Raw genomic sequence first — 15,474 nt, forward strand, 5'->3', positions numbered from 1 at the left:
GTGTACAGAAGAAATTAATCTGGGAAAATAGATTTCAGGTGGAGTTAAAAGAGAAAATATTAAGCCCTGTTTGCTTTTTGAATAAAACGATAACCCTGCAGATTTTCCACGGACGTGAAAGTGCCAGTGTAGCGTTAACATATGCACATAATTCCGAAGCATTAGTTGAGGGAGTTCTTGTGAATCTTATAAACAGTTACATTTGCTGTCCTTACATGTGCAGTATACTGCAATACGAAAGGCAACATATTTTGTGTAAGTTGTGATTTTTTTGCATTTTCTTCTGAAGAAAGGATACATGTCAAATACTCCAAAATGGTGACATCCCAGATATAATCGTAGTACGAGTCCATGGCATCATGGCTGAAAGAGACAACATACTTGTAAACCTCGTCTGATGGCACACTGTATATCATTAGTATGCACCATAAAATAAATTTACCTGTTCTGTTCCTGCAAAGCTTTAAATGCAGTCTTATAGTCTATTTCTCGAAGGAACTGGCAGAGAATTGCTACCTATATCAATACAAAACAAAGGGATCGATATCACAATTTTATTTACAATAAACATGAAAAAAATCCTTCATCCTCACCATTCTTGCAACTTTCCCAAAACAAACATGACAATTACAAATACAATAAGATGTAAACAATTGATTTAGATATAAAGGTAATAAAAGTGGTCCAGAACCTCCACGGCTTTTGGCAGAATGTGTCTTTGTGATGTAAGCAAGCAAAGTTTTCGAAGCCAAAATATATGGTAGCTAACACATTACTGGCAATAAGCAATCTGCTTCAATTATGTATTGCTAACATATAATTTTTAAGTTTGTCTAAGAATCAACGAAACAATATCTAAATTAAATTCCACCATAACTGAGCCTTATTTTCACATATTTTATATTTTAGTTCTTCAGGAAACCCATCTTTTTGGGTGCCATCCTTGCCTCCGTTTCTTTGATCACCAATGATATTACACTTTCTCAATCACTGCTCACCAACAAGCAATCTAGTGATGCCAAGCTCGAAACCGAGTACAGAAGGCCAAAGTTACTTCCCTATTGAAATCTGGTAAAGCCAGCCTAAAGTATCTCACAGTGCCCATCTAATCTCTACAGAAAGGGGTCCGGGGTTCTGCCCTTGGTTGCTTAAAATATAATTCATCACCTTCACCAACCGTTAGTTGAGTGTAACTAACTATTTATCATAACCGAGAGATTAGGAGTTTCCTAACTGCATGAAAAGCATCACATAGGGCCTTTACATTGGTATAAGAATGAAATGTGTCAACATACGGAGCGTGTCCATTTTTTGCTTTTTCCTTTGAGTTTTGTAGCTTTTTGAGAGTTTGGAAAAACAACATTTTCTGCAAACGAGACAGGAATTGTGTGTTTAATATGTTTTTCTAAATATTTTTCAAAGTAAAATCAGGCTCTGATGCTTGTTATCTTGTAGATCGTAGATAACTCGCATTTCATGCATTTTAACATGATGTGAAATTCCTAGGTCAACAGTGGGTCACAGTTAAAGGAGTCAACAGTGGGTCACAGTTAAAGGAGGCGTGTAATTCATTTGATCAACAATATGTTTGAATAAGCATGAAGGCGGGACTGTCAGGTCCTTCTTCTTTCAAAGAAGTCGGACTCTTCCTAGCTGTCACCATAGTCCAGCGAATGGTGGACACTAACTTGACGCAGATCCCCAACTTAAACAAATTCCCTGGTACCAGACTGGATCTGGAGACTCAGCAAAGATCCTGCGTGCCGACCGGTGGTGCCATAAGGCTTGGGCTGACTATGTACTGCCCCATAAGTGACGGAACTGAGCCACATGTAAGTGCCACCCCTGTGCGCGGATATTATTTTCTCCGTCTTCAGTGCCCTCAGAAGAGCAGTTTGAAGAAATTGCAGATGACGGTGTGCCAGAATCCAACTTGAAACCTCATGATATTGTTCAACGGTGCACTCCACAGAACAGGGAGGAGGTACAGCAGTAATGAAGAGCAAGTTACTTACCTTCAGTAACGCTCTTTCTGGTGGATACTCTAACCGCAGATTCCTCACGTTTAGAATACTTCCCGGGTGCCCGACGGGATGCGGAAACTTTTCATCGCAGTGCTCACATGCCCTGTTGGGTGGCGCTTTGCGGCTCCACACAGGCTTCCTTCCACCCAAAAGTGACGGAGCAAAGCCGCATGTAAGCTCCACCCCCGCGCGCCAGCATCCATTTCTTGCTCGACTCTTTTCACGCCTCAGACATGGAGCACAAAACGAATGTCAGCACTAGTGTCAGATTTCTAATTAGGGATATTTTTAGATGGTTAACAAAGATCAGTTAACAGAGATGGTGGAGTGGGGTGAATAATCTGTGGTTAGTGGAGTATCCACCACAAACACTGGTACTAAAGGTAAGTACTTGTTACTATGATGGATACTTTTATTAGCAGATTCCTCACATCTACACTAGATACCAAAGCATTCCTTCCTGAAGGTGTAAGGTCTGTAGAGTGGGCTCAGAGCAGAACATCTTGTAGGATTTAATTGGTGAAATGCACTTCCGTCGGACCTGATTGTCAAGGCAGTAGTGCTTTGTGAAGGTGTGCACCAATGCTTACATCGCGGCCTGATAGATATCACGGAAAGCTTTTCCTTTCTTCGCCCTAAAGAACCCCACAAAAAGCTGATTACCTACAGGATGGTCTTTGCTACGAGTGATGTAAAATCCTAAAGCTCTTTTGGGATCTAACTGATGGAGCTTTTTGTCTTTCTTTGCAGGATGTGGTGGGGCAAAGAACACTGAGAGAGTGATGGATTGCCGAAAGTGGAAAGGAGTTACGACTTTCAGCAAGAAGGCCATCCGAGTCCTAAGCAGAAGTAAGTCTGGAAACAAATGTGGTGCAGGGCGGTTGTATCACTAGAGCCTGTAGTTCACTTGTGGAACAAGCTGAAGTGATAACAATAAGGTCAGAATACTCAACATGCAGCTGTGTATCAGCTCGAAGGGAATACACATGAAAACATTCAAGATCAGATTAAGGTCTGACTGTGGCATCGCAAAAGGTTTGGGAGGGAATAGGTTATAAACCTTTAATAAACCACATCCAAACAGATGATTTAAACAAGGATATGAGGTCCCTGGTCCCACTGAGAAAAGACCAAAAGGGCATTCAAATAATCTTTAATAGTACCCACTGCAAGGCCTTGCAAGGCCAAAGACGAAGCAAACAATAGAACATCTGACAGTTTAGCCTGTAAAGAGTATGCTGTGCAAACTCCACACCAGGCCATAAATTTGCCCGAGAGACCAGCGTAAATTGAGGTTTGAAAATCAGTCCCATTCCAACCATCGTCATCTCTAAGTGGTGGCAAGCTCTGTTCAGTGTCAAAGCCTAAAGGACAGTGAAGCATAGGGTCAGGCTGAAGGGGGACCTATGGTGTGGTAGCAGATTCAGAGCACATCCTAGGTCGGGGTCGAGTCAATGCTGGTTCGGGGTCGGACATCGGAGTTCGTATTGGATTATCTTCCAGCATCAGCGGTGGTAAAAGACAGACTCTCTAAGCTGGGGTAGAATTCTGCACTGGTGTTGGTGCTGAACTTGTGACCAGTCCGACTTGTTGAGATAGTGCCTAGAAGGGATCTGCCACAGATAATCTGAATGGAGCTCCTGTGGATCCTTGAGGCTCGAAGGTGAGGCAGAGGGAGCAGGAAGAGTGCCAAAGATGTGCAGCATGGCCTCATTAAAGACCTCGCCCTGCTGTGACATTACTAATAGCCATGGGGAACTTGGGCACATTGGGATCAACTGCAGAATCAACTCTTTAATCAAGGGATTGGCACCTTGTGACTTTTTATTTCATAGAGAGTTGCAGAATGCGGTAGAGTCCGTTTCGCTATCTTATGCTAATATTTGGACTTCAACTTACCAGAGGACTTTGACTGCAAAGACAACTTCTCATGGGAGTGAGCCTTGGGAGCAGGTTCATAGCCTCCACTTTAAATGGGATGAGGACTTGCGTGATACCTGCGACTTCTTCCTGTGCTCGACGATGTACAGTTTAACGGCCCTGGGTCGCCTTTAGGTTTGTGAGGGCGAACCCATCGGATGACTTGGAGTCATGTCCCGAACCAAAGCACCAAAGACCCACCTCATGCAGGTCCGTGACCAACATCTGTTTTCTGCAGTCATGGCAAGGTTTGAAGCATGTAGTTTTAGGAGGTGACGTTGTTCTCTTGCACGCTAGATTAAGTTTTGGGAGTCATCGAAACGCCAGCAAAAGTGGGAGCACAGCTCTGGATCAGTGTTCTAAGAAGCAGAAAGAAAGAAGTGGAGAAGCACGCTACTGCAGAGGACTAAATAACTCAAGAGTCCTTTTCGGCACAGCCTTTTCTTTGTTCACCCCAGAGAACCCCACAAAACGATGATTATCCACCCGATTGTCTCAGTCACGATCGATGTAAAAACGTAAAGCTCTTTTGGAATCTAACTGATGGAGCTCGCCTTTACAGTCTGGCTCCTAGTGAACATTCAAATGGGGATGAAACTTTAGATATAAATATCCATTAGACTCTGGTTATATAGAGCATCCACCAGAAAGAGTGTTAATAAAGGAAAGTTATTTGTTCTTTGGATGGATACTTTTAACTGTAGATTTATCATCCTTAGAATATATGCCACAGCTGTACATCCCAAAGATGAAGTGTCTAAAAAGCAGACTCAGATCAGAAAGTCTTGCAGGACCTAGTGACAAAATGGCTCTCACGTCGGACCGGACAGTCAAGGCAGTAAGTAGTACTTTGTGAATGTGTGCACCAATGCCTCCATCGTAACCCAGAATATATCCACAACTACACTCCCCTCTCTAATGATGTTGTTGCTGCCTTGGCGTGGTGGAATAAATCCACAGGCCTTCTGTCCAGAGTGTAGCAGAATTTGAGGCAGAGGACAATCTACACTTGTACTGCCTTTCTCTTCTTTGTTCCAGAAAAACCCACAAAGAGCTGATCAGCCACACGATGATCCCTTGTGCGGTCAATATTGAAATTCAAGATTCCTCACATGGTTAAGCCAATGGAGCGTCTCCTTTTCTTTTGAAAGAGTGATCAACTGGTCAATGTGAAAAGGTGATACTATACATAGCACAGAAGGATGTCAAGTGTCCTCAGCCCTAAATTGTATCATAAGAAAGTCGTATAGAGAAGGTGCACCGAGAGCCGCCGCAGTTCTCTCATGCAACACGCTGATGTAATGGCAATAAGGGAGACTGTTTTAAGTGCCAGGAGTCATAAGGAGCAACTGTGCATCGGATCAAATGAGTTACGCATAACAAATTAAGACCAGTTTCAAAGCAGTCTGGCAACAACAAATGGCTTTGGAGAAACATGCAAGTCAGGCCTTCAAGAAAACTAATCATTGTAGGTGGCTTTACAGAGAGCTGGTTGATCAGGCAAACTTAAGGTGGCTGAAAGAGCCCACAAATAACCATTAAATGTTCCCTGTGCAAGTTTTTGCAGATTGGAGTTCATTGTTGTGAAATGCAGTGTCTCCCCCCCCCCCCCCCCCCCACCCCTCCATCACCCCCCCTTCATGGTCCCCGAACCAGTAATTTTCAAAGTATAATTGGGTGTCATTCTGGGCAGGGTTGGATGAAAAGATGCAAGAAAATGTAGATGACATCCACATAATACCTTAGGATTGCATCAAATCAAAACATCACTCGATTGCAGACTTGCCACACACACATTCTAGCTAGGATTTCCAAGGTCCACCTCGAAGTGATTCTGATCCGCACTGTGACTGTCCTCCACCATAATGTCAGCAAAACACGTAGTTCAGGGTAACTACAAAAAAATAACTTGAATGGAACGGCCAAAGAAGCCATCTCTCTGGACTTGGCTGTCCAGGCAGTAGTGCTTAGCGAACGTGTGCAGCGAGGCCCATGTAGCTGCCTGACAGATGTCCTGCAAGGGGACTTCTTGATCCAAGTAGTAGCCGCCGTGGCCCGATAGGAATGGGCGCGCAGCCCCACAGGAGGCTCTTATTCCGCCAAGGAATAACAGACATTGTTCCACAAAACGACCCACTGATCCGCTTGTGCACCGCCCGTCCCTTCTTAGCGCCCACGTAACCAACAAAGAGCTGGTCGTCCACCCGGAACTGGCGTGTGCGGTCTAGATAAAAAGAGAGCAAAAGTTTTGGGTCCAGACAGTGGAGCCTCTCTTCCTCTTTCGAGGGATGCGGAGGCGGAAAGAAGGTGGGCAAGGTGATGGACTGCCCGATGTGAAAGGCCGCAATCACCTTGGGCAGGAAAGAAGGACAAGTCCTCAGAACAACTTTGTCCGGATGGACAGAGAGGAAAGGAGGCTTAGAAGACAGAGCCTGGAGCTCACTCACTCTTCTGGCAGAGGTGATGGCAACCAGGAAAGCAGTTTTAAGCGTCAGAAGACGAAGAGGAACAGGAGGGAACATGTGTTTGATGCCTTTCAAGAATCTATTTACAACAGGGACTTGATAGCCTTAGATAGTGCCCAAAGCAGAGCCCTGCTGGGCAAGAGAAAGAAGGAAGAGGAGAACCTCTGAAAGAGGGGCAGAAAGTGGATCAACAGCCTTTGAAGTGCACCCTGCCACAAATCTGTTCCACCTGCAGGTGTACACCGTTTTTGTGGAGGGACGCCTGGCTGCCAGAATCACATCACAGACTTCAGGAGGCAAGTCAAATGGCCTCAACTGTCGCGGCACAATCTCCACGCAAGTAGGTGGAGACTGGACAGGTTTGGGTGGAGGACCGTCCCCTGCTGCTGCGACAGAAGGTCCTGAAGAGGCAGACGAATCGGGGGATCGACTGACATACTGAGTAGCTCGGGATACCAGTAGATTCGTGCCCAGTCCGGAGCCACAAGGATGACTTGGGCCCGGTCACTCCTGATCTTCTTCAGCACTATGGGCAGAAGCGGTATAGGCGGAAAGGCCGCAACTCCACTCGCGACAAAAAGCGTCTCCAAGGGAGTGCCGCCTTGGAAATTCCAATGCGCAGAACTGATGACATTGCGCGTTCTCTTCGGTGGCGAATAGATCTAACCAAGGCTCTCCCCACTGCTGAAAGAGACCTTGTGCAACGTCCGAGTTCAGACGCCACTCGAGATCCATCATGCATCGACGGCTGAGTTCATCCCCCCTAGCATTCAGGAACCTGCCAGGTGTTCCAGCCATGTCCAGAAGCGCAGAGCCTCCTGACAAAGGGTCCACGACCCCACCCCGCCCTGTTTGTTGCAGTACCACATGGAGGTGGTGTTGTCCATGAACACCTGCACTACACTTCCCCGGACAGAGGAAAGGAATGCCTTCAGTGCAAGTCGGATTGCCCGCAGCTCCAGAAGGTTGATTTGGAGACGGGACTCCGCCGGAGACCAGAGGCCTCTTAACTCCGCCTCTCCCATGTGGCCCCCCCATCCGAGGAGGGACGCATCTGTCACCACTGTGTGCTCCGGTTGGGGTAGGGAGAGGGATCTGCCGTTGACCCAATAGCGGTCCTTGAGCCACCACTGCAACTGTCTTGCAGTGCCCTCTGAGATCAGGACGTGGTAAAATAGGTTGCACGGATGCTGTGCCCACTGAAACTTCAGGTCCCACTGCAGAGCCCGCATCTGCCCCCTGGCGTGATGTACCAGCAGGATGCAGGAGGCCATCAGCCCCAGGAGCCGCAGCATCATCCTGACCGAGACTCGGGATAAAGGCCGAAAGATCGGAATCAGAGCCTGAATATCCCGAACCCGCTGCTCGGGAGGAGAAACACGAAACTGCACAGGTGTGACTTCAGCACGTTGATGGAGAACCCCAGCGAGTGCAGGAGATCAGCGGTAGTCTGGAGGTGGGAGACTACTGTAGGAGAGTAGGGTCTGCTATCCTATGGTCACCCCAATTTTTGCTTTTTGCTTCACGTTTTCGACTTAATGAGGCTATGGGCCTGCAAATCAGACCCCCAGCCTGCTGTTCTCCCTCTAAATTCACATACATGTACTACAGATACATAACCCAATTGGAAATGGACTCCTTGTCAGCCCCTGTACCATGCACTATAGGTGCTCAGGGCATAGGTGCCACCAAGGCCTACCAGGGGCTGCAGCATAGCTTTTGCCACCCCTGGCTGGTTCTTAAATTGACACAACTGGCTGCTCACTCAGCTGGGGCAAGTTGGTGTAATCACCCCTTGCTTAGATATAGTATACCTATATCTAAACCTATATCTGGACACATATAAACCTGTGAGTCACTCCTATGGAAGGCCTTATCAATCCTGGAGGCAGGGTGCGTGGTTTAACGTGAGATGGAGCTCGAGCATGAGCTGAGCCTGTCTGCAGCTGTCGGGAACAACTCCCTAAGCTGTTCCGGGATAATGCCATAACATATACTATTAAGTGCATTATAATCCTCGTGGTTATATGTTAACTTTGGTTTGGCTTTATCAAAACATGTCGTGTAAGGTGTCATACGATTTGGAATACTATCCCCTCGACAGTCCTGTCGACGGGGATAGCATTCCACCCCTCTAGAGGGAGAAGACATGTTACTTTACTGAAATGCGGTTGATTTTTAAAAGAGCCTCAGTTCCACAAAATGAATGCTTCTGCTACAGACACGAGTCTGACCTGCTGCTGACCGAAACTCAGCCGAGGAGGCCTGGACAAAGGCTTTCCTGTCGCAGGGAGGTGTCACACCACCCCAGACAGGAGATAGTGGATTGTAGCAGGGAGGTTTGAAAGAAACCAGACACTGCCTGGGGAGCACAAGGCTTCCCCTTGCATAATCCGACCAAACCGGTTCTGGGGCAGACCAGCCCCAGTCCCAGCGCGGCCTGGACAAAGGGAAAGCGGTGTATCCACCCCCTTCCTGGGTCCCACCCATAGGAGGGGACCTAGCAGGTAATCCAGCCCCCTAGATTGGTATAAGAATGGGAGCAGTGCCAATGCACTCAGATTATCCTGATGAAACATTTAAAACGAAACTCTGGATCCTTCGACATCCTACTCGACGTAGAAGACTGAAGAATCTCCCTTGTGGTCAAGGAGTGACCACCCTGTGCAAACAGGCACCATCCTGCACCTCGACGTTTGCTTTGTTGCAGTTCCCGCCGGAACTCGAGCGACAGAGATCGACAAGATCAAGCTTGCCTGCCTTCAAACAGCCCGATTCACAGTCCCTGCAGAGCTGAGACCCGTGGAGGTGACCGGAAGCGGGGGGCCCGCCATCTTGAAAAGACCACGAGATGCTGACCGTGCAGCCCACGAGTGACCCTCGAAGCTGTACATCGGGGTTTGAGAAGCCCCAGCCTTGAGCCACTTTTGCACCGAAGCTCACCCCTCTACACTCACCGAGTGCTGCGTGGGGCCCTTCTGCTTCTTTTGGCTCAACACGTTGGCCCGGTCACTTGGCCGCTGGCTTGTGGCCCCTGTGCCAGCGAACTACTAAATCTAACTTGTGATTCTGGTTGCTCCAGACTTGCACCCGCGCCTCTGAAAAGGAGCACCCGCTCTGACCCTCCTGGTCCGAGTGAGAAGCAATCTTCCAGTCCTGCGTGGATTGCTCTTGCCAAGTGTTGTTTGCTCCAATCTTGAAGCCGACAGCGCCGACGGTGAGAGCCTTCGTGGGACAGCTCGTGACCCACTCCTGGACGTCGCAGATGCCCTAGAGCCCACGTGGCAGCGGAGAGAAGCTCCTCGACAACCACCTGATTGCGCCCGACATTGCCTGGTTGCGTCCTGGTTCCACCCTGGTCACTGCTGAGTGACCCAGACTCTGTCCCCTCTGCTTTCAGGTACTCTATGACTCTGATCCACCCTTGGATCACACCGGACACTTCTCCTTCACATCGCCTGCAGCATCTTCAGCTTCAAGCACCAACAACCTGCGTGACGAAACCCGACACAACTTCGACCCTATGAACCCGCTTCCTGTGGGTGAGGTAACTCAACAACGCCGGTGTTCCCACACTGGTACACACCTCTAGTGTATGTGTCTTAAGTTTCATCCTTCTAGGTTAAGCGGAAGTCTCCTTAAACAGTAACTTTATAACTTTTACGCACCATTGACTTTGCATTGGTGCATGCGTGTGCTTTAAGCGCTGCACCCGAATCCCGCGGGCTTTTCCCCGACTTCAGCATTGCTAGTCCCGACTGCTCCCAGCGATTCCCTAGGCCCTAGGCCTAACCACTGTTCGATTGGTATCTCTTATACCACTTTCTTAATATATCGTTTGAGTGGCCACCTGCCCTCATCCATAATTGTGCAACTTTTATATGTTTAACTGTGCTTTTGTTTAAACGCTTGTGCCCCTTTGCGCATAAAGAGTACTGGGGATTATTCTAGTAATAAATACATATATTTTTATAATATATACTTGTGTGGTGTCCTTTCATTTGATATTACAGGATTGTGATTGGTAAAACAGCTCGCTTAACACGACCTCTTGAGTTTAGCCTTTCAGGCTGCTTAGTCCATGCTACCCCTAGGATAGCTTGTCTATAAGGTTGACTTACAACCAGACACCATAAGGGATTGTTTGGACTGATACAAGGTGGTTCCAGAATTGGAAACATCATATATCAGGCCAACTTCTCACAGCGACTGTCTGGGGCGAGCCCGCCTTCAACAACTAATCGTCGAGATAGGGGAAGACTGGAACCCCTGATCTGAGCAGATGAGCTGCAACCACCGCCATCACTTTCGTGAACACCCGAGGGGCACTGGTGAGGCCGATGAGGAGCACGCTAAACTGAAAGTGCTCGTGGCCTACCGTGAACCACAGGTAGTGTCGGTGGGCAGACAGGCCGGGGATGTGGAAATAGGCGTCCTGCAAGTCCAACACTACCATCCAGTTTCCAGGGACTAGGGCAGCCAGGACCTGAGCTAAAGTCAGCATCTTGAACTTCTCTTTGCGGAGGAAGCTGTTGACGCTCCGGAGGTCCAAGGTAGGGCGCAAGCCCCCCTTGCACCTCTTGGGAACCAGAAAGTAGTGGGAGTAGCAATCACGTCCTAGTTCTGGCCCAGGAACGTGCTTGATGTCCCCCTTGGCCAAGAGGGCCATAACTTCCTCCTGCAGAAGCTGCAAGTGATCCCCCGACATGTGGTGGTACTGCGGTGGCATGGCTGGAGGGGTCGCCTCGAAGGGGAGGGAGTAGCCCCTTCGGACGATTTGCAGCACCCACCTGTCTGAAGTGATGGTATGCCAGTGGAGGAGGTGATGGCGAACCCTGCCCCCCCCTGGTGTTGAATGGGCCTGAAAGCTCGGACTAGGAAGGCTTTGAGCCACACCATAGGTAGCACCCTTCTCCGTAGCCACGGAGGGAGGAGAAATGAAGCCAGTGTCAGGCTAAGTGTCAAGGCCACTGGCACCCCCCCTAGCTCCTCTGCTCAGTACTTACTCAACTGGCACTGCTGTGCTAGAGGGTCCTCAGACCCCTCCCAGTCCTCCCCTTCATCCGTGTCCCGATAAACAGGCAGGAATGACGGAGCCGGGTCATTGATGAATTGCTCACCCATCGACGTCGGAGACGGTGCCGGTCTGATGCCGGACCGGGGTTGAAAACTGGGGATGGCGTCGTCCGAGGACGGCGCCGGGAGTGACACCACCGGGTCGGCGCCAGCGGAGGAGTCGTGAGGTCAACTGGCGTTGACCGGCATTCAGGCCTGGAACCCCCGGGGCCCTGCGCTGTCGGGACCGAAGTCGACGACGGCGCCAGGCCTGAAGCCGCCAGCTCGCTCAGGCCCCTCGTCGGGTCTGCGGGGCCCGAAGGCAAGCCGACAGGCCTCGACGGAGGGAAGTGAGTCCTCATGGCCACGAGGAAATCACGTACCTCCTCCGGCGTCACATGCAGTCCGGGGACCGAAGGGTATGTGACCGGACGCGATGCCTGCTGCGGAGCCGCGCGGGTGGTGCCACCCGAACCCTCAGCAGAGTCTCGCGACTGGCGAGGGGAGTCAGAAGAGCGATGTCGCTTCTTCGACTTCTTTTTAGAGTGCCTCGACTTACCTGAATGCGACGACTTGGAGCCCGACGAACGGTGCGGGCTCCGGCTCTGCGACTGGCCCCTCGACTTCCTCCTCAACTGGGACCTCGAGCGGCGCGGACCTGTCTGCCGGAGCTCAAGAAGTTTGCCGGACCGATCCCGCCTAGCCTTCGACGTCAAGGTGTATCACTTATTTAAGTGATACATCTTGCACTAATCCAGGCAACCCTTTTGGTGGTTTTAGTGTTCTTTGATAACCATAGAAAGCTCTCAAATTGGCAGCTGTGGAAAGCAGCCTTCTTGAAGGAGTGTTAAGCAGCTGGTTTTACCAGTTTAATCATGTAGTAACAGTCAAATGAAAAAGAACCACACAGTGTTTATATAAAAATACTTCTATTTATCACACAACACTCACTATCACATTGGTATATCTCCTACCCGGAGATATCAACACAATGCACAAAAATACTTCAAATGCAATAAGGTAAGTAGCACAAAAAACAGTGGTCTCCAGGGGGAGACCAAACCATATATTTAAGAAAGTGGAATGGGTATTGCAAAGGAGGATGGGACTTGACCAGAAGACCCAGAGGAGCCGGGGACACAAGGAACCACCCAAGGTAAGTATCCAGGAACCCCAGAGAGGCTGTGTGCAGAGAGAGAACACAGCTGCATGACCAATGCAAGTCAATGGAGTAGTCGTGGTTGCAGTTTTGAAGAAGGAGGACCCTTTCCAGAGGACCCTGAAGAATTCCCATGGAGGACAGAAGAATGGAGAGCCCTCCTACCCTATGGATGTCCTAGGAACCATGTTACATACACCAGGGAAGCCAAGTGCATAGGGTGAAAAGATGTTGGAAACCTTAGACAACAATGGAAGACTTGGAGAAAAATGCCTCTGGAGAAGAAGACCGTTGGGATCCAAAGGTGGATTCTGGAAATGAAGAACCTGCAAGCAGAGGGGACAGAGTCTATGCCACTCAGGATTCTGGAAACGAACAACCTGCAAACAGAGGGACAGCGTCTATGCCACTCAAGGGTGACCACAAGGCACGGAAGAGCAATGCCCACCGATGTTGGACAGTTGCAGCTGTGAGGACCGGGAGACGCTGAGGAAGACCAGGAGCCATGCATGAGCTGTCCCAAGTTGGATGTCGGTGACTAGATGATTGGTGTCCGGCAGAAGCACCAACAAGCCTAGGTAGCCACAACTGGGGTGGAGAATGAAGAAGGAGCAACGTTGGGACAAGCAAGGTCCAAGTGACTTACCAACAGCAGGAGAGTCAGAGCAGGCCCTGAGCACACAGGGGAGCTTACCAAAACAGGAGAAGACCCTCAGGAAGACTCACAGGCCAAATACACAGGAGTCGCAAGAGGACCTCGAGCAGCTCAGCAAGAAGGAGGGCCCACGGTGCAGAGAATGTGCTGAGGATGCTGTACTTGGCAGGAGGAGATGCTGGAGCTTCTTGTAACCCAAAGATCTTGGATTGCAGAGCCAACAAGCCTTGGCAATAACAAGTCGACACTGTGCACAGGGATTACGTCCCAGGGGTTCAGACGAGGGATATTGGCCTAAAAATTTCAGAGAGGACAGGGCAGGCCTCGAGGGAGTTGTAGACCCACCACATGAGCAGCTGACCCTCGGGAAGTCCCTAGGGCGAAAGGAGCAGCAGACCTGTCCGCTTTGTTGCGGTGCCTGCAGATACAGAGGAGTGACTCCTTCACTACAAGGGAGATTACTTGGATGTCCTTGATGCCCACATGTCTTCTAAATATCCTGGAAGAAGCCCAGACACAGACGACGATGAAGACTTGCAGAACAGCGAGACTAGAGCAGAAGGAGTCCAAGTGTTCAGCCGGTCGAAGAGTGACGTGGTTTCAGACTTGAGTCTTGTCTCATGACAAATCTAAGGAACCACCCACAGATAAGCCCTTAAGTATCCTAGGGAAAGGGTTGGAACGACTCAGGGGTCCCTCCCAGAGGAGAGGCTGGACAGAGGCGAGGATACTCCCGATCCTTTGTCCAGGTTCGTGCCAGAGTGGGAGCCCAGAGCTCCTGAACTGCCTCAAACTATAGTATGCAAGGAGGGCACAAAATGTGCCCTTCAAAGCAGTCTGGTGGTGCTGGCAAGCACCCCCATCCCAGCCCAATACACTAAGTCCTGTCAATGACAGGAAACCTATTATTCTACCTTCCCCTGCTTGGGCTTCGTTCAGCAGCAGGAGGGGAGAATCGTGTCTGTAGTCGGCAGCATCACTAGGTTGCTGTCAGACTCTAAAAGGCTGTTACCGGGATTACAGGGGGGTACCCCAAGGGAGCCCACCCCAGTGCAAGGAATCGTACTTCCGACACTGGAATCAGTGTTGAGGTAGGATTCCAACATGTTTGATACCAAACATGACCAGTTTCTGTGCAGTCACTATATAGTTAGACATCTCGTATTGACTGATTTCCTCTATATGTTTTAAAATGGCTGAATGCACTTACAAAGCCTGGGGAATCGACTCTGGGGTTTGTAGGGGTGTCTTGCTCAGTAAGTGAAAAAGGAGAGGTACCCCTTAACTGAAGTCAAGGGAAATGGGGTTCACCAACCAATATAAAACAGAGATTCCCTTGAAGAAGGTCATGTACATAAGCACCATAAGTGGAAAAAAGCAATAACTATAACAAGTAAATCTAGAGTAAAAAACTGACACAATGTATTGTATACAGTAAAATAAAAAAAGCAGAAAACATAGTAAGCTGCTTGACATAGGTTAAAATAATTATAATAATAAAACAACAATCCCACATTCAGGGAACAAACAGCACTATGAAATAGATACCAGAAATAACCCTGTTCGCGAAGGGTGATAAGGGCCATACACCCCTATTACCATACCAGGACATGATAGTGGACAGGTAATCCAAATAATATACAACTGCCCCTATGTATTCTGTAAAAGCTGGCTTTAGATGCAAATGGAATAAAAAATAGACATGTCCGGTCTTCCACGATGTTGGCAGGTCACCCCTAGAGGCTAACACAGAATGTTTGTAAACCAATATAAATGATAGATTCTTTGCTAGAACCTGTGTTAGATTTGAATGGCATAATGTATTAAACATGTTCAGTCTCCTATGATGTCATGAAATTCTGTATCTAGAGACGTATAGTGAATATTTGCCAATCAATGTGAATAACAGTAGTCTTTGTTAGAATGTAAATAGGATTACATTAATAACGAGTCGATTGCCATCATATTAATTCCACTGTGTATCCATTTTTAGGAACATATGTACACTACGACAGAAACTGATTCTTTGTCTTGATAAAGGTGGATAGAATTTCAACAAACCACCGAAACGCGTCGACGCCCTAGTACAGTGTGATTCGAGGCTCAGAAACTGTTGTTGACACAGTACAATCTTAAAGTGCATAACACCGGTGCCTTAAAAAGAATATCAGAACACACACCTTGTATTGCACAAAT

At 48.6% G+C, this 15,474-nt stretch overlaps 1 protein-coding gene across 1 annotated transcript in view; it reads right to left on the minus strand.

Annotated features, from left to right (window-relative positions):
* INTS8 (integrator complex subunit 8) overlaps positions 1 to 15,474 on the minus strand; it is a 793,677-nt gene that overhangs the window by 77,605 nt on the left and 700,598 nt on the right. The window contains exons 25-26 of the mRNA XM_086966019.1: positions 443 to 516; positions 299 to 363 (exon numbers count right to left, since the gene is read on the minus strand). Coding sequence (XP_086822145.1) covers positions 299 to 363; positions 443 to 516 — 139 coding nt within the window. The remainder of the gene's footprint in view (positions 1 to 298; positions 364 to 442; positions 517 to 15,474) is intronic.

Source organism: Lissotriton vulgaris, chromosome 4_1, assembly GCF_964263255.1.
Source record: "Lissotriton vulgaris chromosome 4_1, aLisVul1.2, whole genome shotgun sequence".
Lineage (NCBI taxonomy): Eukaryota > Metazoa > Chordata > Amphibia > Caudata > Salamandridae > Lissotriton > Lissotriton vulgaris.